The 21,577-nt window shown below is 33.8% G+C and overlaps 1 protein-coding gene across 5 annotated transcripts; it reads left to right on the forward strand.

Moving 5' to 3' along the window:
- The first annotated feature begins 266 nt into the window (after window positions 1–266).
- LOC123307710 (protein LSM14 homolog B) lies at window positions 267–19,948 on the forward strand. 5 transcript variants are annotated; one of them, XM_044890123.1, is made up of 7 exons: window positions 267–496; window positions 1,292–1,714; window positions 7,093–7,328; window positions 9,923–10,231; window positions 10,521–10,819; window positions 14,212–14,549; window positions 19,373–19,948. In XM_044890123.1, the coding sequence occupies exons 1-7, from the start codon at window positions 376–378 to the stop codon at window positions 19,381–19,383; spliced, it is 1,737 nt and encodes a 578-aa protein (XP_044746058.1). In that variant the 5' UTR covers window positions 267–375; the 3' UTR covers window positions 19,384–19,948. The 5 variants fall into 5 exon arrangements, with proteins under 5 accessions (XP_044746058.1, XP_044746087.1, XP_044746066.1 ...); XM_044890152.1 differs by having other exon boundaries at window positions 14,212–14,312; XM_044890131.1 differs by having other exon boundaries at window positions 7,105–7,328.
- Window positions 19,949–21,577: the final 1,629 nt, after the last annotated feature.

The raw sequence follows: 21,577 nt of genomic DNA on the forward strand, positions 1-21,577 counted from the left end.
TTCGACAAAACTTAATATGCTGCGCTACAATTGTTCACTCGAGAATATGATGAAATTTTCTCCAGAATAGGGATTTGGATTACATTATCAGTCTTTAATATTAATACATTAAGCTACATCATTCATTATTAATTCATTCAATGAAGTATTTATGATTTGAAAAGCTACATAGTTCTCGAAAATACATTATTTTTTCAAATTATAGTTAATAATTTTCTATGTTATTTATCAGAGTCTGCGCATTGTATATGTCACTTATGCCAGCTGTTTTGATAACGCCATTCATCGGTTGATTTCCAAGAAGAATTTTGTGTAGTGGTGAATGTGAATCAATTAACATCTTGTTCATCCATAATCAATTACGGATAATTCAAAATGAGTACAGGAATGCCGGAGCTGGGCTCCAAAATAAGTCTAATATCTAAGGCAGATATTAGATATGAGGGACGTTTATTTACAGTTGACCCCCAAGAATGTACTATAGCTTTATCCTCTGGTAAGAATGTCACTTTAAGACAATTTGATTCCTGTACTGAATTATTGATTCATTACAGTTATATGAATTACCAATTTAATTTGACTTTGAGTACTTTTGATGATTTATTCGATCCATAAACAAGTTATATTTTTACAATCTATTTTTCCGTTTATGCTCGAGAAGTTTCATTTTTAGAGGATAAACAGCTTCTAAATGTCCAACTTATTTTACTGTTTTCAGTGTAGAAGCTCCATTCAATACAGATCAAATTCATATATTATTACTCCTAATGACAAGTTCACTCTCTTATTTCAAACATGTAATACAATTGTTGAAATTTCAAAATACCTATGCATTTTACCTGAAAATTCATATATCATAACTACCAAACAATACAATTTCTCCAACTAAATCATTTCCATATAAAAATCTTTAAAAAAAAAAGGGGAACTTTATCTAATAGTCCCAGATGTCATATTGGAATGATTAGTTTTTTTTGGAACCAAGCAGTGTTTATGGTATGTGTTTTTTATATGAATATTATTATAGTTGAAGGAATTGATATTTCATTCACCCTCAAGAAAGTTTAACCAAATACTTATGTTAAGATCATGGATATGTGAATTTCCAATTCTGTATGCAAAGAAATTTGCTTCACCTATGTTCACAGAGAAGCTCTGACTCTTACTTGAAAAAAATTTCTCTAGAAATAAATGAAAATCTGGTGTTTCAAGGAAAACTGAATTTTCTTAGTTTTTTTCAATACTTTCTTGTGTATTTCTTGATAGTTCTAATGATTTATCTTCATTTCAGTGAGGTCTTTTGGTACTGAGGAAAGGGAGACAACATGTCCTATTCCTGCTCAAAATCAAGTCTACGATTACATTTTGTTCCGTGGCTCGGACATCAAAGATATAAGGGTGCTTAATAGTGTTCCACCTCAAGCTCTCAATGATCCTGCCATAATGCAGCTTTCAGTACCGCCATCTTTAGGGCATCAGCAGTTTGGTGGACACTCAGTTGTAGGACATATATCTGTACCTACTATGGCACAATATGGAGGAGCTTTTGGAGGTATGGGAATGGGTGCCATGCCTAGTGGATTAGCTCCTGGCATGGGTGTACCCAATAGGGGATTATCAAGCAAACAAAGTGAGTTGATCATGCCAGGTTCTACTACTGAAACTGTCAATGTTATTTCTCCACACGTTGAACCCACTAGGCCCACTACAAATGGTAAAATACATTTAAACAATTTTTGCTTGCTTAGAATGCAGAGTATCTTCATAGCTTCATTTCACTGTAGTTGCTGCATTCCATTGATCCATATCCATCATTCATAAAGAAGTAGTTAGGATTATTTAATTGGAACTAAGGAAATTATGAGATAGGTATAATATTCAGGGAAAGTCTTGTATTATCACAGATATTTGACATTTTATTATCCTTTTTCTTACCATAGCCCAGTTTCACAAAGTATGATTGGGGAATCAGTGCTTTATTGTGTTCTGTATCAATTAGTTCAGTTACGAACATTCAGAATGTTATTTTTGAAATTAATATGTCCCTTTGATGATTCTACACTTCTAATTCATCAATATACTCGGAAATTGTTTCAGTAACTTCATTCTGGAAACCATTATCATCAAATTATGAGTGTGCAAACAAAGTTTTTTGAACTTTCAGTAAATTAATGATAGTGTGATTGAATCAGTACGCTTCAATTTATTTTGTACAAAGACTGCTAGGAAATGAAATTATTTCATAAAACCAGAATATTTTTCAATTTATTCGTTTGAACCCAGCTCAACTTTCATAATTCTGTACAATTTTTACTAGAATTTGGTACAATGTTGAACTCGGCTTGAATTTGAACTGTATAACTGGTATTGATGTATAAGAATTGAACAGCCTGGTGAATGATTTGGTTTCGAGGCTCCTTTCTGGCCAAAAAACTTCTTTTTCATTTGATTTGGAATATTACAAATTGTAATAATTTGCAGAAGTTGAACATTCTATACTAGTTTAATTAGGGGGTACCACTTGAATTTCTGGTTTTGGGGTGGCTAGAGTGGAGGGTGATAGCCTAAAGGTGTCATTATTGTTCTCACCATTGAAACATTTTTTCCTTACCCCTTATAACTTTGAGATATGCCACTGGCAAGTTTGTGAGAACCCACCCTATATATCTCTATGTAGTAAATGAATAGTTCTCATTAATTAATTCCTCTTTGATTATTGATTACCTTGGGAAGACAAAATTTTTAGAGCTCCTCAAATATCTGTGTTATTATGAGACTCGCCCTGTGTAGTGTTATAGGAATATAAATCAAAAATTGAAAGTTATCCCCAGGAGAGATTAAAGTACTATTTACAACCCATCTCTTTGTGGCTAGTTTTCCATCATCAGAACAGTGTTTGCATTTCTTCATCCAATTGTTATTTTCACAAGATAATCTAATAGAAATACACCTTAGCATAAATGGCTTAACAACCTGATCTCCACAAGCTGTAGCGAACATAAGAGTAATCTTTGGTAAAAAACTGGCTGAGAACTAATGTAAAAGTATGAAATCAATTTTTTGTCAACATAGAAAACATAACTATCCATTATTATAAAATTATTAGACCTAATAAATGGGCTAAGGAATCCAGTAGTTGCATGAGCTTTTTGAAGTATTTATTATTACCGTGAAAACATTTTTAGGAATCCTGGGCCTTCTGAAGTTCATTTTTATCTCGACAATTCAAGATTTCTAACGTCAATTTTATGTAAATTGTTATTTTTGGTTCTCAGGAATATTTCATAAAAATTGGTTGAAATCGAACTACATTGAAGATGGTAAGCACACAGCAATAGATACTCGAGAGCCGAGAGAGATAGCAAACACACTTTCAAACCTCTTTATCTACCAGGCACATAGTAATAGCTTTGTCCGTCATGCAATTCTGAACAGATTCGAGTTGGCAGGGACCCAGAGTTTAGTTTTCAGAGCTCACGCGCTATTTCGTTATGACATTTAGAGTATCAACAACAAGAAGTTGTACTCTGTCCTCGCCCACAGAAATTCAATCTTGAAAACAGAAGCTCACTTGATATCGTGAGTACAAATGACTTGTTTCTTTGTTCCTGTTGAGAAAAACATTGAAAATTAAACATTATCTTCGACTGATACCATTAGAAACCGATGAAACACGAAAAACTATCTTCAATTTGATTGGCCATCTATTTCAGGAATAACTCAAATAGGTCGAATTGTAAGAGTTTGATGTCAACTGGGCTTCTGTTTTCAAGGATAGAAATTGACAGAGTGAAAATTCTTGTTGTTACTCTTTGCCTATGTTGTCATCTCTCTAGGCTCGCAAGAATGTATTGCTATGTGTGTTTCGTCTTAAGTATAATTCAGTAGTTGGTATAGTATTGATACTTAGCCTGTATCAATAATAAAAAAAATTAATTTTCTAATCTTGCTTAGGGTCTCTGAAGAAAGGCCGAATTGTGCAAACTCATTTCAATTGATTCTCTCTAGAGAATTTTTGACAATTTGCCACATATTTTAATTTGGAGAAAAACAATGACTCATGAGTTTTCCATCCATACATGTGTTGTGATCGAAACTTATATGTTACTCTATGTGTGTCCAAAGTTTAGATAGGTTCCCATTAAGGGCTCATAAAGAATCTCCTGCATGATTATCATCGTCGAAATCTTGCCATAATCTCCGTTTCATTCAGGTTTCATTCGTTGTTTTAACAAAACTATACAGGGTGAGCAAGTTATCTCTGGCCAAATTTCAGAGTGAGTCCACAGGTACATGGTATACAATGATTTTTGTTCCAGCTGATAATCAATCTTCAAGTTATGCTATATTTTTAATGGAAAAAATTAGAAACTTTTTGTTGCAAATTGCCTGTAAATTTACTCTTTGAAGTTTAGCCAGAGATAACTTGAACACCCTGGAATTTGGCTGGCTGGAATTTGAAACTTATCATTGGTATTTCAGATATTGCATCAACATTTCCACAATTCTTATTAAGTGCTTCTGGGCATATCCAGAAGAATCCCAATCGTAGTAACCTTTTTGATGAGCTGGTTCAAAGAACTTTTCTTTGCATTATTTTCTTGCTTTCAAATATGTCGCCTTATTCCATTCCTTTTTTCAAATACTGTGTCATTATGCCCGATAATACGTTTGAAAACGAGCACTCCACTGATATTTTTTTGGGGAATTTCCCTTCAATGTAAGGATGTATGTACTTTCTTTTGTTGCCAACATACTTCTTGAAGTACTTCATTTTGAAAACATGTAGAAATTTTCTTTGCACTTTTACGCAATTCAAAAAACTCATTTATCCCTGTCTTATGAGAATAATTGGGAAACGAATAAGCCCTTCAAGAAACTTTTTTCGAGTCATTCAAGCTATCCTGGGGGTTATCACTTCCTGTTTCAAAAATATATCGAGTATCTCCCTACGTTCATTAGATTAGAAGTATTGTGTTGGTATGTTTGCATGTGTTTTCGTGTGTTGGTGGTTCCAAATTATTTTAGAACTAAGCGAGCAACAAACAATTTATATTGGGGAAGTGACGAGAGAAATAATAGTATAAGGGACTTATAACGTAAATAAAAGTGCCGGAAAATTTTTCCATCATATTCTTTCATACAGGGTGGGCTTTTTAAAAAAAAAAACGAAAACAGACGAGAAAACGGGCGAGATAAATTTATTTCGAAAAAATGCTCGGACACGTCGATTTTTGTTTCGAGGGGGATAACATTTAAAGTCAAATTCACAACTACATCGCTTCAACCCTTAGTGTTAGAACAACAACCCCTAAATTTTCAATGAGGAAGATGGGGTAAATTTCACCTCATTTAGAAGGTCTTCTCATCCTGAGTTCAGCATATTGGTTTTTTCTTCATTTGATTCATTGATTCTTGAAATATTGACATTTGAATTTGAAACAACTATGGTATTGTCGTCAAGCAAGCTGTCTGAATCAAGCGAATTTATTCATTTATTTTGTAAATTTGATGAAACTGCCATACACCAGACATCAAAATAATGTTCATTTCTCTCATCAACAATGAAAAATAAAGAAATAATTTCAATTCTTTCTGCCAAAGAATAAACCATTTTCACCTTAATTGTTGAAGAAGAACCAATAATAATTATTTCGTTGTCTAATGTTGACAATTAACGGTTACCATCGTAACCACAGAATGAATTAGTCGAATAATTGATGATTTCACATATCATGGTTAGCGGAATGACTGGTACTGTACGAAATTCAAAATAGAATATCTCGAAAACGAATGAATTAAATGAGAAAAAAATTAATACGCTGAATTCAGCATAAAAAGGCCTTTCAAATGAGGTATCACTCACCCATCTTTCCTATTCAAAATTTAGGGGTTGGTGTTCTAACACTAAGGGTTGAAGCGATATAGTTGTGAATTTGTGTTTAAAAGTGGTCCCCCTCGAAACAAAAATCGACGTATCCGAGCATTTTTTCGAAAAAAATTTATTCCGCCCGTTATCTCGTCTGTTTCGTTTTAAAAAGCCCACCCTGTATACATATAGGAGACGTAGTATGAAAATACTAAATAATAAACCTAATTCAGTTTACTTTCTTGAAAATTTACCTAAAATACAAAACTATAACGACAGTTTCTCCTTTTATCTGAACGACCGTATATCTCTCTTCACTTCTCCAGTACCATCATACTTTCAGGTTGCTGCCATACGAAGGTAATACTGTAGGGACGTATACGGTTCAAGTTGACCTTGGCTTAAGATCTATAACAATTACATTGAGTATTCTCATCCACATTTCTGGTCCAATTTTAGATTCGTTATTTTATTTTTTCCAAGCAACAATTATTGCATTTGTGCTATAATAAATATTCTAACGATTGAGAGAATTTACCTCAAATGTTGGGATTTCAATGAATAGGAGAAGGCAACCTACTGGGCCACGATGTCTTCAGAATGACTAAACATCTAGTATTTCAATTCCTTGAAGTTGTTTAACCATTAGGAAACCTATTCGATTTAAAAACTCCTTGGTCTCTTGCATTTTTTCCTGGAACTCAAGATTTTTGTGAAGAACCACTTACTAAAACAGAACTGCTGACGTTGTTATAACATGGGTCAATAATGGGCTTTGAGAATACCTATTCCTATATACTTACTCTATCAAGATAGTGATATCTTGACAATATGGTTTACTTGGTGAGGATGCAGTTGAAATAATTAAAAGGCATCTTTATTATACAGCGTTACGTCCCAGTATGGCAGCAGCCTTATGCATGTTTACTTTTCTGTTGTTATGTATTACCATTATGGGCATAATGTATATTGAATAGAAATGGTAATATATTTCTTTAATCCGAAGTGGATGGCTGATACAGTTCAATGCTTCATAAAAATCGTTTCATAAAAAACCCAGATGTCATCCACTTCAAATTAGAAGTTAACTTCAAAAGTGTTCTTTGTGCTTATCGAAACCCTTAACAATGAACTTTTGCCTTCATTTTGTGGTGTTTGAACTTGCCTTTCAACTTATTACATATATTCTAATTGGCGCACTTCTAGAGTTCTCAGTGTTATAGACGCATTTTTAGATAACATAATTGGAGCCTCAAGAAGTACAACCCCAGTCAGTTTACATTCCCACAAGTCATCAGGGGTCGATCAGAGCGTACAGACTGGAAATTCGTCTAAAAAAGATGACAAAAAAGGTGGATCCATGCAGGGCCAAAATCAACAGAGGAACAACGATTCCAGAAGAAGGGGTTCGAGGTCACGTGAAAGGAATGACTCCAGAGGTCAATCTGGCGAAGGACAGGTAAATTTCAACTCCAAAAATGAATATGATGTCGATCTGTTTGGAATATTGTTTGTCTTTTCAGTAGCAGTATATTGTGTCCAGCCCGTTCTGTTCTTTTTGTCCATTTCACACAAATGTTTATTATTTCCAATAATAAATCTTGGTAATCGAGGAAAGGAGGAAAAAATTTTAACTTCATCCCCCCCTGATTATTTCACAGTTTGTATTTTGAGGTACGTAGAATCGTAGATCGAAAAAAATTTGGTCCTTTCGAGGTCTATGGATTCTTTCGATACTTTTGGAGATGGATCTGTGAGAACTGTGATAAAATCCAAGTGCTATCAGAGATCTATCCGCCAAAAAAGAATATACCTTTAAGTATTAAATGTTACGGAGGGTAAATTTGTCAAATTTTCTTAGTTCAGTTGTTGAATTCGAAATATATTGATCTCGACACGCAAATCAGAATTGTTTTTATTGCTGTTTTTCATTTCGTTGTTTCCGATATAATACTCAAGTTTTATTATTAATTTTATTGTGGTTGAGCACCCAGGTCATCGCGATTTAAACATAATTTCATGGAAATAATAAGCCTATGTGTAAAATAAGTAATTTCATAGACAAACTCTATATTTTCTTTAGCTTAGCTTTTGGGGACTATTTCTGCTTTTTCAAGTTATCGTCTTCTCTACAGGGTGACAATTTAAAAACTTGCCAGGCCAATTATGTTGTGACAAGGATGTTTTCAGAGAAAATGCCGGAACAGCTCAATTTTTATTTGGAGGGGTACATTTTGAGCAGAATTGTAAGCCGAAATCTCCTCAACCCTAGGTGTAGGGGCTATCACCCCTAAATTCTTCACAGGGAAAAGGGGGTGAGATTTACTTCAATTGAAAGATCACTTGTTCCTCTACATAAATACTATTGTTTGCAAATTTTTATTGATTTCTTGAAGTAGTTACAGGAGGTTACAATTTGAAAACTTGCCATTCTAATTATGTCTCGACTAGGATGTTTTCAGAGAAAATGACAAAACAGGTCATTTTTATTCGGAGGGGGACATGTTTCTAGCAGAATTGTAGGCCAAAATCTCCTTAATCTTAGGTGGAATTCTTAATAGGGAATACAGGGTGAGCTATACCTCAATTGGAAGACAATATGTCCCTCTATATAATACTATTGTCTTCCAACTGAGGTATAGCTCACCCTCTATTCCCTATTAAGAATCACCCCTAACACCTAAGATTGAGGAGATTTTGTCCTACAATTCTGCTAGAAACATGTCCCCTTCCGAATAAAAATTGACCTGTTCCGCCATTTTCTCTAAAAACATCCTTGTCGAGACATAATTGGCCTGGCAAGTTTTCAAATTGTCAGCCTCTCTAACTTCAAGGACTCAATAAAAATTTGCAAACCAAAGTATTCATGTAGAGGGTCAAGTGATCTTTCAATTGAGGTATAGCTCACCCGCTATTCCCTATTGAAAATTTAGGGGTGATAGCTCCTACACCTAGGGTTGAGGAAATTTCGGCTTACAATTCTGCTCGAAATGTCCCTCTACGAATAGAAATTGATCTGTTCCTGCATTTTCTCTGAAATCATCCTTGTTGCGACCTAATTGGACTGGCAAGCTTTCAAATTGCCACCCTATATATTTCGCAAAATGTTTCGTTCTCGCCTGAGCTGTTTTTTCATAATCCTGTGACGTTTTCCTGTTGTTACTAACCTCGATTTTTTTTTAATTTGTAACATCTTAAATTAATATTTAAGTTTTCGAAAAGTTATCTATGTTTGTTTATTCCAATAATAGGGAAGGAAAGTGTGATCTGAAATAATAGGTACTATTTTATAAAAATCTTCTTATGAAGCTTTTTTTATTATTTCACCCTTTATAATTAGTGTCATATAAGATATTTAGAGGGACTTTCGGATCATAAGAATTAATTTTTGAAAACCAGCACATTGTGAAGAAAAAATTTAAAAATCATCCACCTTGTATATTATAATTGATGGTATACAGGGTGTGAAGTAGATAAGGTTTTTTTCAATTTTTTATTTTTTTATTCACAATGTTTGGCAGGCTTTTTCCACCCTGTATATCTCACGTCGATTTTTGTCACTTGTGAGAGACAGGTAATATTGGATGAAAATATCTATTAGGCTGGAATTCACGAAAAACGATAATTAAAAAAAAGAAAATTTAAAATATCGTTTATTTTCAATGTTGAAACAGATTTATTCATAAAAAAAAGGATTCCTCAATAAAACCCAACGTTTAGGTCTGCTCGGGCAAAACTATCCTGTGTGACGGGCTTTTTTTTTTACTTTGTAGAGCTCGTACCACTAGGTAATGGGTATTTTTTTTATCTCTCTTTGCTCAATGCTCAATTTTAAAGTTTCAATGTATTATATTAGAGCTACAATTGAAAAGCCAAATAAGTTTTGTAATAAAATAGCTCTTGTGCTCTCATTCTCATTTTTATCCTTATTCAATCTGATGAATGATACCGAGTGATCACATTCTTTCCCTATCAAGGGATTGCTGTAAAGAACTTGTCGTAATAGTATCATGTCTCATTCATTCAGCCTTTGCTTTGTGTTTATTGCTATAGGATCAGTCACAAAACCGTCAACAATACAGGGGTGTACGGAATCAAAATTATCAGAACTACGGCTATCAATCCAGAGACATGGGAATGAACCAGAGAGGAGGTTGGATTCAGAGAGGGCCACCGAGAGCACGTGGTGGCAACAGGCCGAGAGGAGGACAGGGCGGATACAGACCTATGAATCAGAACCAGGGCGGACTCAATCCCAACCAACAGGGTGGCAAGAAGAAGAACACATTGAAATTCGATAACGATTACGATTTCGACAAAGCAAACACCGAATTCGAAGAGTTGAGAAGTCAGTTGTCGAAGGTAAACCATTTAATTGAAATAAACATTGCGTTTAGGTATTAAGTAATAATAGAAATTACTGCACATACAGGGTGGGAAAACGGATGACACATTCTCGAGCTCTTTTTTCCTTACTATTCCAAATCTGATACCCTTACTAGACAACGAATTTTGCCCACCCTGTACATTATACAGCTGCAGATAAATATCAACCATCGTTTATAATTTATGACTTGGAAATTTGGTGTTAAAAAAATGGTAAACCTCCAAAAATTTGTTAAAAAGCTGATGAATTCAATTCCATTTGCAGTTGAAGGTTGACGAAGCCAGCAGTACAGGAACAACAAAATCAGAGGTTACCAACACAACACTGAGCGTCATCAATGGTGAAAGCGAGAAAAAGGATGATTCTGGTAATGAAACGGGGGCAGGTGAAACAGAGCAGGAGGAGGAGCACGAGGTATTCTACGACAAGAAAAAGTCCTTCTTCGACAAGATTTCTTGCGAGGCAGTGGAAAGGGCCAAGGGTAAAACGCAGAGAACGGATTGGCGTCAGGAACGCAAACTCAATTCGGAAACGTTTGGAGTTGCGGCAACGCGGAGGGGAAAGTAAGTTATTTAATTTTTCTGGTCGGTGATACATATTTCATTTTGAAGAAAGTCAAATTTGATCAGTTTTCTTTTAGTACAAAGTCTTTGATTTTACGAACCAAAATCTGTTTAATCTTCCATTTTTAGTAGTGATATTTACAAGCAACTACATGGTCGTAAATATTTGCTCTTTTGAGTTATTACTGTAGAACAACGTTCGCCTTTTGTTTATGTCAAGCAGAGATGGAGTTAATATCAACAAATTATTTGAACAAACTAATTTCAACGGTTTACAGTTCATTATAATCTTCCTAGACGCCGAGAAACGTCGAATGAACGGTTTGTTATGGTAACCCTGTATACAGTAGATTCTGGAGGTCGAAAGAACACTTTTTTTTTACCATTTTTTCCCGAATCTGCTCGGTTTGAAAGATACAGGCTGTTGAAAAATCATAAAAAATGTTATTTTTTACTTCTCACAAACGGTTTTATCGAATGAAATGAACTCCCGATTATAATTTTTCATTTATTTGATGAATCTTTTTCGAACCCAACTCTTGAAACTGAATTGGACGCTATCTAATAAATATTTTATTTTTTATTTTATTTATTTTATTTTTTATTATTTTAACGTTTTGTTTTTAAAAAAAAAGTATTCTTCACATTTTCTCGTATAATGTTCCGTTTTCGAGTAATTTGATGTTCAAAAATTGAAAAGTATCAGGAAATTTTAAGAAATTGGGTAATTTGGCTGAATACAAATCTGTTCAAAAGATCCACAGATGTGTAGTGTCATAGATTCAGCTAGATATGCTGAAGGTAATTTTGTTTTTCCGGGGACAGCATAGCTAATTATGAAAACTCAAAATGGCTGTATCTTTTTATCAGGGCAGAATCAGAAAAAATGGTATAGGAAAAAAGTGTTTCTTTTGACCTCAAGAAGCTACTGTTGAAATATTTATGTATTTATTTATAATTTTCCGACGAATATTGATGAATAAAATTGAGAATTACTAAAAAAATATGAAATTGTCAATTCTATAGATAAATGGATATCTGTGATCCAAGCACATACCAGTTTGAAAAGTTTTCTTGGAAATATGTTACAATATACAGGGTGACCTATGCTGAAAGATCCACTGGAATAACTCCTTGGGAAGAGCCTGGATCAATAAAATGTTTCATATGAAACTTTATTATTCTTCAAGAAGACGTTGAATGCAGGCATTCAATCTGACCATGAAGTTTGATTTCAAAGTCAAGTAGATTTTTTGATGAGGGACTTTACATTTATATTTATTCGAAAAACTAAAAACATTTTTTCCCTATCGCTTCTTCCATAAAATAATTCCTCTATTTCTCTGACAAAGCCAATAATATTAGCTTCTGGAGCGAAAAAGAATTTTTCTTTAGGCATTTTTCAAGAATAAAAATGAACATTAAATTCTCAGAACGATTCTTTGACATCGAAATTCTCTATTCTCTTTTTGTGTATTGTGTACAGGGTGGGCAAAATTCGTTGTCTACTGAGAGGATCTCGAGAACTATAGCAGCTAGAAGAAAACGGATGACGCATTTCCGAGCTCATTTTCGGTGAAAACCGCAGCCTCCTACGATATTTCTTTTTTGAGACTTTTTCGTCCTTGAAGATACAAATCTGAAACTTGAACCTTCTACAGGCACTTTTTTACGTAGAATCAACTGATGAACTCAAAATATTTTTTCATTACGAATCATTAGGTGAATTTTCATTTTTTTAAATGCAAACTTTTATTGAATTTGATATTTTTGAATTGGAAAAAAATCTTTTGTCGGTTGATTCTACGTATGAAAGTGCCAAAGAATGTTCAAGTTTCAGATCTATAACTTCAAAGACAAAAAAGTTATGAGAACTTTTCGGAATCGTCAAAATTTCAATTTTTGTTTATAACTCGAAATATGAAAATGATTCTGATTTTAGATTTTTTGAAAAAAGAGCTCGGAACTGTGTCATCCGTTTTCTTCTAGCTGCTATAGTTCTCAAGACATCCCCTCAGTAGACAACGAATTTTGCCCATCCTGTATACAGGGTGTCCCACTAATGCCGCAGCAGACGATATAAGCGTAACTGTCAAAGTTAAGCAAAATTTTTTGATGCAAACTTGAATAACTCCATGAATAGCACAACCTAAAAATATTTTCGAATATATCGAGTGTCCCACAAAAGAGAATGGAGGTTTACTTCAATTTTTTAACTGGGACACAGTATAGTCACTAGTGTTTTTCAATTCTCTGTAACTTCCTGCATGCTCTTGTATACTTTTCACATATTTTTCTTCAACAGTTTGAAATATTTGTTATTTTGCTTGAAAAAATGGTACTTGTAGAGGCTGTTATTGTATTATAATTCACGAACCCTTGCATTTACCAATAACAGCTTTACATGGATTGAAAGACAAGATTTCAAAGAATCATAGTCAGCTAGAATAAAGCATCTCCAGCATATGAAGTGTCCAAAAAAAGACTATCAACATGACGAATTTTAAATCGATTTATCTTTGTTTTTTCAAATTCAATGCATATGATTTTTTATCATCATTAAAATAACTATTCATTTGACAAAAAGTGAAGTAAAATGAATAGTTATTTTGATGATGAAAAACAACAATATGCATTTGAAAAAATAAAGAGAAATCGATTTGAACTTCGTCATGTTGATAGTCTTTTTATGGAGATACTTTATTATAGCTGGCTATAATGGGTCTTTAAACCCATGTAAAGCTGTTATTGGTATGTGCAAGGGTTCATGAATTATAATTGAATAACATAGCTTTTACAAGTATCATTTTTTTATCAAAATGACAAATATTCCGAAAACTGTTGAAGAAAAATATGTAAAAAAAATTACAAGAGCATGTAGGAAGTTCCAGAGCATTGAAACAGGCTACTGAATATAGTGTGTCCCATTTGAAAAATTAAAGTTAACCTCCATTCCACTTTTGTGGGATATATTCGAAAATATTTTTAAATTGTGCTATTCTTTGGAGTAATTCAAGTTTGCATCAGAAAATTTTGCTTAATTTTGACGATTACGCTTTTATCATCCACTGTGGGACAACCTGTATATGGAGAATTTATTCTACAAAAAAAAAATTATATTCTCTATTGAAAAAATTACTTGACTTCGAAATTCAACTCCAAGTTCAGATTGAATGTGCATTGGATGTCAACCTGAAGATCAAGAAATTTATTTAGAACACATTCTCATCCAAGCTCTCCCCAAAAATTTTTTAACAGTTTTCAAAGAAGTCGAATCTGTAGAAATGGTAAAAGCAAAAAATGTTTTATTTGGTGGGAGGAATCTCTTGTTGATCTTATTGTACAGGTACAAGTCACATTGTATGATATGTGTTTAATATGAAAATTTTTAGTTTCAGGGGACGTGGCGGTTTCCGAGGTGGCATGGGTTACAGAGGGGGCTTCAGGAACGGTTATCGGCCACAACAACAGCGAAGGGATCAAGGTGGCCCAGGTAAAGTGACGTATCCCATCATGAATTACAAGCCTCCTACTCGCACGCCAATAGTAGAAGACGCGACTTCGGAAAAAACCACTTCCGTTGTCGAAACGACGGAAGCCAAAGTAGAAGAGGTCGAACAACCTCAAGTAGAAGTTCTTGACTTGACCAATTTGATCGAGACAATCGAAGCATGTCCGGGACTTGCCGAGGAGTCGGTTGACCAAAACAACCCGCCCGTTGAAGTCGAGGGTATTTCATTATTATGAAAAATTTTGGCATTATTAATGTTTCGTGGCGTCTACTTTGGGATTTTTGTCAGACTGGAATCAACACGAAAAGGGTTTCCCGGAATACGTCGAGAAATAGTACAAAATTTTCATATGAACCTACATGTAGGTAGTTTTATTTTATTCTTTCTGTAACTGATGGCGAAAGCAAGGGAAAATTTATACACTCAGATTTTTCGACTCTATGACATGACAAGTACAAACATCTACACTGGCACCTCACTTCCATGTCTAATACTATCATTTATTTTACTTAATACTCCCATGTGAAATAGATTGTAAAAAAGCAACTCACCACATTCAACGAAATATCGCTGAAAAATGACCTTAAACATCCTGTGTCTTGTTTATGCTTCGAAATATTATATTATAGGTTAGGTTAGGTTGACCTTAAACATCCTGTGTCTCGTTTATGCTTCAAAATATTATATTATAGGTTAAAAATGTCTCTCCTGATCCCATTTACACGACTATGTATTATGTCTATTCAGTTCGTGGTGAAACTCCCTGTAGGTTCATATGAAGTTCTTATCGAATTTATTTCTCACAGAATATACCGTTAAATTGTTCTACTTAATTTCGGGACACCCTGTTTGTATTGCTTGGGGAGTGTATCCTTAGCATAAGTAGGTTGAAGAGTCATCGTAAAAATAATGTTCGCGATAAAAGAAATAAATGTTGGAAAATCCGAGACCTACTACAGTGTTTTGGTGGTAACCCCGATTTGTTTTATTTTAGGGTAGTCTACCTTATGTTAACTTTTCAAAATTTAACCAGTTTTGGGTAAATCTTTGAGAGCTGTCGTGCATGAGAAAAACAACTAACCAATCTTAAGGGGAAGTAATACCTCAAGAATCCCCATTCAAAAACGGCATTCAATTTCTTACGTGAAGCCTTGATTTTTTTTTAATTGAAGTTGAAGGACGTCTTGATGTTACCCCGTCTCTTTTTTTCCGCTTTAGTTATTTTTTTATGAGAAAAAAAACTTGAACTTAAGTTACAATAAAACTTGTTTTCACAATCATTTTTCGACGGTTTTTCGACATATTTCGATAAAAATAACGACTCAATTCTTTATATATTGCATAGATTTTCATAGCAATATATGCTAAAATCACGCTGAAATTCGGGAATAACTGAAAATTATTCAATTTTCCTATTATCACCTCTCACGTGGTAATTTCTACTTTTCAACTGACTCAGTACGTAATTCAGGCTATTGCTCAAAGATATGACACATTTTCGTATTTGGGGTAGCATCCGTAAAGCAACCAATGTCGATCGTCTTGATCTCGAATCGTATGTACTACTTCCCCTTAACTCGTACAACCAAGAATCCGTTTTGGGACTCTTGGAAGGTGTTTTCTTTAAATCCTAATATCGATTATTTTTTCATATTAATCCACTGGCATTCACTTAATTATTCGCGGCTCAACTTGCTCTGCATTCAAATTCGGAAACTCCAGAATATCATTGTTGCGCCCCGATTATGATCAGACAAATAATGAATGAATCTTCTCGCATTTTTTGATATTTATATAACGTGCATTAAAAAAAAATTCATTGTCAAGTAGGATAATCTTGAAGGTCTACATGTATTTAGTTTGAAAGTGTCGCCTAGCTTGTACTTCCAAATCAGAATGTGTAGACATACTTATGACGTTACAATCTCTTTAGTAATTTTCGAAATGAAAGCTTTTAAGAAAAGTTTCTAACAGAAGTCTAGTCTAGTTAGATTGAGTCTCATCAAATTTAAAGAATAACTAGATAATCTTATAGTCAAAGATTATAGAGTAGTATAATAGGAAACGCCCTCATATCTCTAGTACTAAAAACCGACTACATTTTGGCCAGTGAAAACACGCTTGACAATGAGATGGCGCTGAAAACGCACTGTCAATACAGAAAAACTTTTTAATAACAGGTTTCTGTTTTTTAATTGAGCTTTCAATATCGATTTTGTTTCGATCAGAAGACAAACATCCTGAGCGACAAAACAAAAGTATGGTTATTTGCAATTTATAAAAAATTTACAAAAATTGAAATTAAGGGCAATAAATAGAGCTTTGAAGGGCACTGAAGTATTTGGTGGTATGCTATACGGCGAAGGTGTTATTTCCGTGCAATAGGTTTGTTTGAATTAATAAACTCAGTTAAATTTGTAAAATATACATATGTATATCAGAAATTAATATGAATCAATATTCAATATACGTACCATCATAGTATAAACATTCCAGTTACTTACATATGTAGATTTTTCAGAACCACACTTAAAAAAAACCTTACAGAGATATACAAGACCTTTATGTCAGTATAGTTCCTTGGTGCTTTGATTTCCTTATGATATGGTCTCTTCATGACACAATTTACAAATTGATTAATGAATGAACAAAACACTCACAGCAGGTTTCATAAAACTTTGACTTTCCAAACAACAATTTGACAGTCATTCGATTCTCGAATCGAAATCAATAACACCTTTGCATTTCAGAATATATTGAAGGGGTAGTAATGAGGGCTACCGCGTGTGAATTCTCCGCTAGATGTGCTAGTGTAGCGTGAGGTCCAAATCATAGACTCAACTATATGATTAATATTAAGTTTATGGTCCCCATACATCTATAATACTTTTATTGATATTACGTGTTTAACGCTATAAAAGAAGTGAAGCCAAATCATTGTCAGAAAGGGACTTACACACATGACGAACAAGATATTGATTAGTAACCAAATATTTATATATTCAATTTCTCCAATATTATGATCTGTGAAATGACAAGTTCCCGTCATCGTAGAATAACAAATCTTGCATTATTTTGTCTATGTTCAGGACCTCTCTCTACAAAGGCGCCAACTGGTGAGCAAAAATACGGTAGCCCCCATTGAGAATCATTGAATGGATCTATAAAGATCATAATTTCTGCTTAATAGGCTGTTCATGCAAGGAATGCTTTCTGCATAGAACAATTCACGTGGATGAACAGTCCTTAATAGACCTGCAGTAAAATGTTCACTGCACATAGTGTAGTCAGTAGTGTTTATTTGAGTCATTGTCTTTAAGTCCTGAGAATTTTATTCACTTCGGAGCACTGAAAATTAGAATCAATGAATGAACGATTCACATGTTACGAGTTTTAATACTTACGCTTCCATTTTCCTTAGTTGAGTGAAAAACTTGAATCTCGGAAAATCCATTTTATTCGATCCACAATTCTTCACCATTCAATAATTTTCGAACAATATTTTGGCGTTTTCACCAAGGAATAAGACAAAAAACTCAATAATCAGCAACTAGAACGAGCTAGATAAACAAAAATCGGTACGAGAATCAAAACATTCAAAACCTCTGTGATCAAAATGGACGTCTGAAATCTTACAAAATTTCATATATTTCTGGAAATGGCACTCAAATTAATATTTTAACCAGTCCTAGCTTCTTAAAAACACGCTTGACACACAGATGGCGCTCAAATCGCTTTAGTCGCCTCGTTTCCCATCCTTCTACTATATTATAATCTTTGGTTATAGTAAAAGCTAAGCGTTAGTGGGAGCGCCCACGAAAGTAGCGTAGCACTGACATGGCACATACATGAAATAGGCGATGCATAATTTTCAGATATGAACTGAGAACGACATATTTCACGCAACTGACTCAGATGTGCGATATCTGAAAATTATGCATCGCCTTTGTCATGTATGTGCCATGTCAGTGCTACACTACTTTCGTAGGCGTTCCCCCTTACGTTCAAGCGCAGAATATCAATTCAAAGTACCAGAGCCCACTTGACGCTTGATTGACAAAACCTTGATGATTAGTTTCCAATCGATGATTAATGTCCATTCAGAAATCAAATTTAAAGTCTCTTTAATTTTAAAGCTTTCTTTAACCCTACTACAAATGACAGTAAAGAAAGCTTTAAGCTTAAATTTGATTATGAAACTGGATGTAAAAATGACACTGAAGGAAACTTTAAGCTTAAAGGGACTTTAAATTTGATTATGAAACTGAGCGTAAGTTATAAGCATTACGAATATCATTATCATCAAATTTTTATTTATATTCCATTCAATTATTCCCTCGATTGCTATTTTTGCAATATACGTATTCAGAAATGAAAAGTCACTCTGGAATCGTAATAAAAGTTTTTTGTAACCTTTTCTAAATGGATGTTCCCTTTTTTAATGAAAATTTTAAAAAGGCTTATTTGTAGACCGTTGGTATGTACCGGGTGATTGTATATATTTTACCCAATAGCTATCTCAGTCAATATTGGTCGTTTAAATGGGCAAATTTGTAGTATTTTTTATGGGCTTTAAGAATTCAGTACTAGGAAATGCATAAAAGCATCATAAACCCTGTACATTTTGTTCTTTCAATTGATGTTTCACATCTTCAACTTGAGTCTACCTCAGGAGAACCTTTTCAGAAAGTTACAGTTCTAATTACTGAAAAAAAAGTGAAGTCCCACTATGGAGTCTTTGTAAATGATAAATAAATAACATCTCAGGGGGCGTCAATTTTGAAATGTTATGATATTAAGTTCAAAACCCTTTAGTAGGGAGAGGCACAGGACAATTCGAAGACTAATTGCGATGTTACAATCATTTATAAAGACCCACAGATTTTTAAGTGTTATTAACATGACTCACAATGCATGATCGAACCAAGATGATACCTCATTTACCCCTTGATAATCAAGCATGTTCATTATAATAAGTGATTCAAATGTGGTGTCTCAGGATATGTTATTTTTTGTGTTCTAATTGCATTTTTTGTTTCAGCTAACAATTGATACAATACAAAGTATAAAAATTGCTGACACAGGAAGGATGATTTGAAACTGACTGATCAAAAATCGGAAAATAAAATATCAGTAGTTCAGATACATTAAGAATTCTGTGATTTCTTGGTACGCAAAATTTAAACGGGAATATAGATCTTGGTTGAGTATTTATCGAAATTATTACCTGGCGTCAGTGTTAAATTGCAATTGAAAAGGCGTACCTTAAGTGATAAAACTTTTATTTTATATACAAAAAGGCAGAAAATTTAAAAAGAATGTGGTTGTACTAACTGCCAATTAGGAATAATCATTTCATTTTTTTTAAATTAAACTCAAACAAAAGGTTCAGTTAGAACGGTTTTTGAGTTAGTCGGAAATGTATGTTTGATTTGTGGGTGAAATTCTTTTCTGTGAAAAAATTTTGGTTCTAACTGGTTGACCTTTAATACACAAAATCTGATTGTATTAAAACATTGGTTGTTATAATATATTGAGATAATAGGTACTGTTAATCATAGACTTTGTAATAATGTAATAAATTTGAATAATTGTGAAATAAAACTTCGTACTAAAATTATAATTTTATTGAACAAAAAATATTATTTATCAGTGATGGTGTAAAGAATGTGAATAAATATTTCAACAATCTTGATTTCCCCGCTGATTTTTTCACTCTTAAGATCGATACCAAGTTTGATTTGAGTTATCATGAACAGGATTCAAAACGGAGTCGTTTCATGGAGCACCATATTCTAAAAGAAAAACTTAATTGGTTCGATGCCTCTTCTCAACAAGGCTGCCCACAACGGAGGTGGATATACATCTACAGGGTGGGCAAAATTGGTGATACCTGAACTACAACTTTTTAACCCAATGAGATAGAGGAAAATGAATGGCACATTACTTTCGTCTTTTTTCGAGAAACATAATGCCATCAACTGCATTCCTCTATCTTTTGTTTTCAAGTTATAGGCCAAAATTGAAATTTGGGCGATTTCAACTTTGGTCATTATCTCCGTTTCTGTTTGTGCTAAGATGTTGAAATGAAAACATTATGGAGACACTTTTCGATAGCAATCCAGTGGCGTACTACGATTTTTTCCAATAGGTTTATTTGCTGAGCTTCAACAAGTTGTGTTAACACAACTTTTTTTTTTTCGTATTAAAACAGTAGATTAAAATGACTTCGAAAGAATTGCCAATTTATCCCCGTTTCAAAAATATATCATATATTGCCTTCAGTCTCGGTACTGTTTTCATAAGAAAAAACACTGTATGTTATAGCTCAACAAATATACCTGTTGGAAAAAATCATAGTACGCCACTGGATTGCTATCAAAAAAATGTCAATAATGTTTTAATTTGAACATCTTAGCACTAACAGAAACGGAGATAATGACCAAAGTTGTGAATCTTTTGCCATGGCCGCACAGATCCCCCGATTTTTCGCCCATAAAGCATGTTTGGCACATCATGGGTAGAAGGCTTGGAAATTTACCCCAGCCTCCACGGACTCTGGCGGCTCTGAGACATGAAGTACAGGTAGCTGGGGATAGTATCCCTCAAGAAGAAATAGACCATCTTGCATCAATGCCAAGACGTGTTGGGGAATGTATAGGTAACAGCGGTGGACAAGCACATTATTAACAAATTTAATAAAAAAAATTTTAAACCTTTCGTTTTTTCTTCGAATTTTAATAATTCACTGATTGCTATACTATCTATGTTTTACCAAAAAAATTTAAAAAGCTCCAAGGTTCTTTGTCAGTTAGTATACATCAATAAATGGGCAGTAAAGAGTCAAGAACACATTTTTCTATTTCTTGGGGTCTTCTTCTACGCGGTCCTGCCAAGTCTTGGAAACTTACAACAATTTGCAAAGAAACAATGTAAACTTCAACAAATCAATTCCAGTAACTATTACTGAGAGTAGAAGACTCCCCCCTGTCGCAAATATCCAATACCCACTTGCAAACAGACCTAGCTTGCTTGCTTGACGTACATTTTATATTAATTTAGGCATCCTTGGCTGGAAAGATAATGATTTCATCCTGCCACTACATTCGGTAGACAATTTCGAAGCAGCATTTTGGCATAAACAATGACAAGACTTAGCTAATTATTCTTAGATTTTAATTTTTTATCTCTAAATCCAAAACTTTTTAAAATAAGGTTTTAATCAAAATTAATGAAAATGAACTCG

Source organism: Coccinella septempunctata, chromosome 1 (genome assembly GCF_907165205.1).
Source record: "Coccinella septempunctata chromosome 1, icCocSept1.1, whole genome shotgun sequence".
NCBI lineage: Eukaryota > Metazoa > Arthropoda > Insecta > Coleoptera > Coccinellidae > Coccinella > Coccinella septempunctata.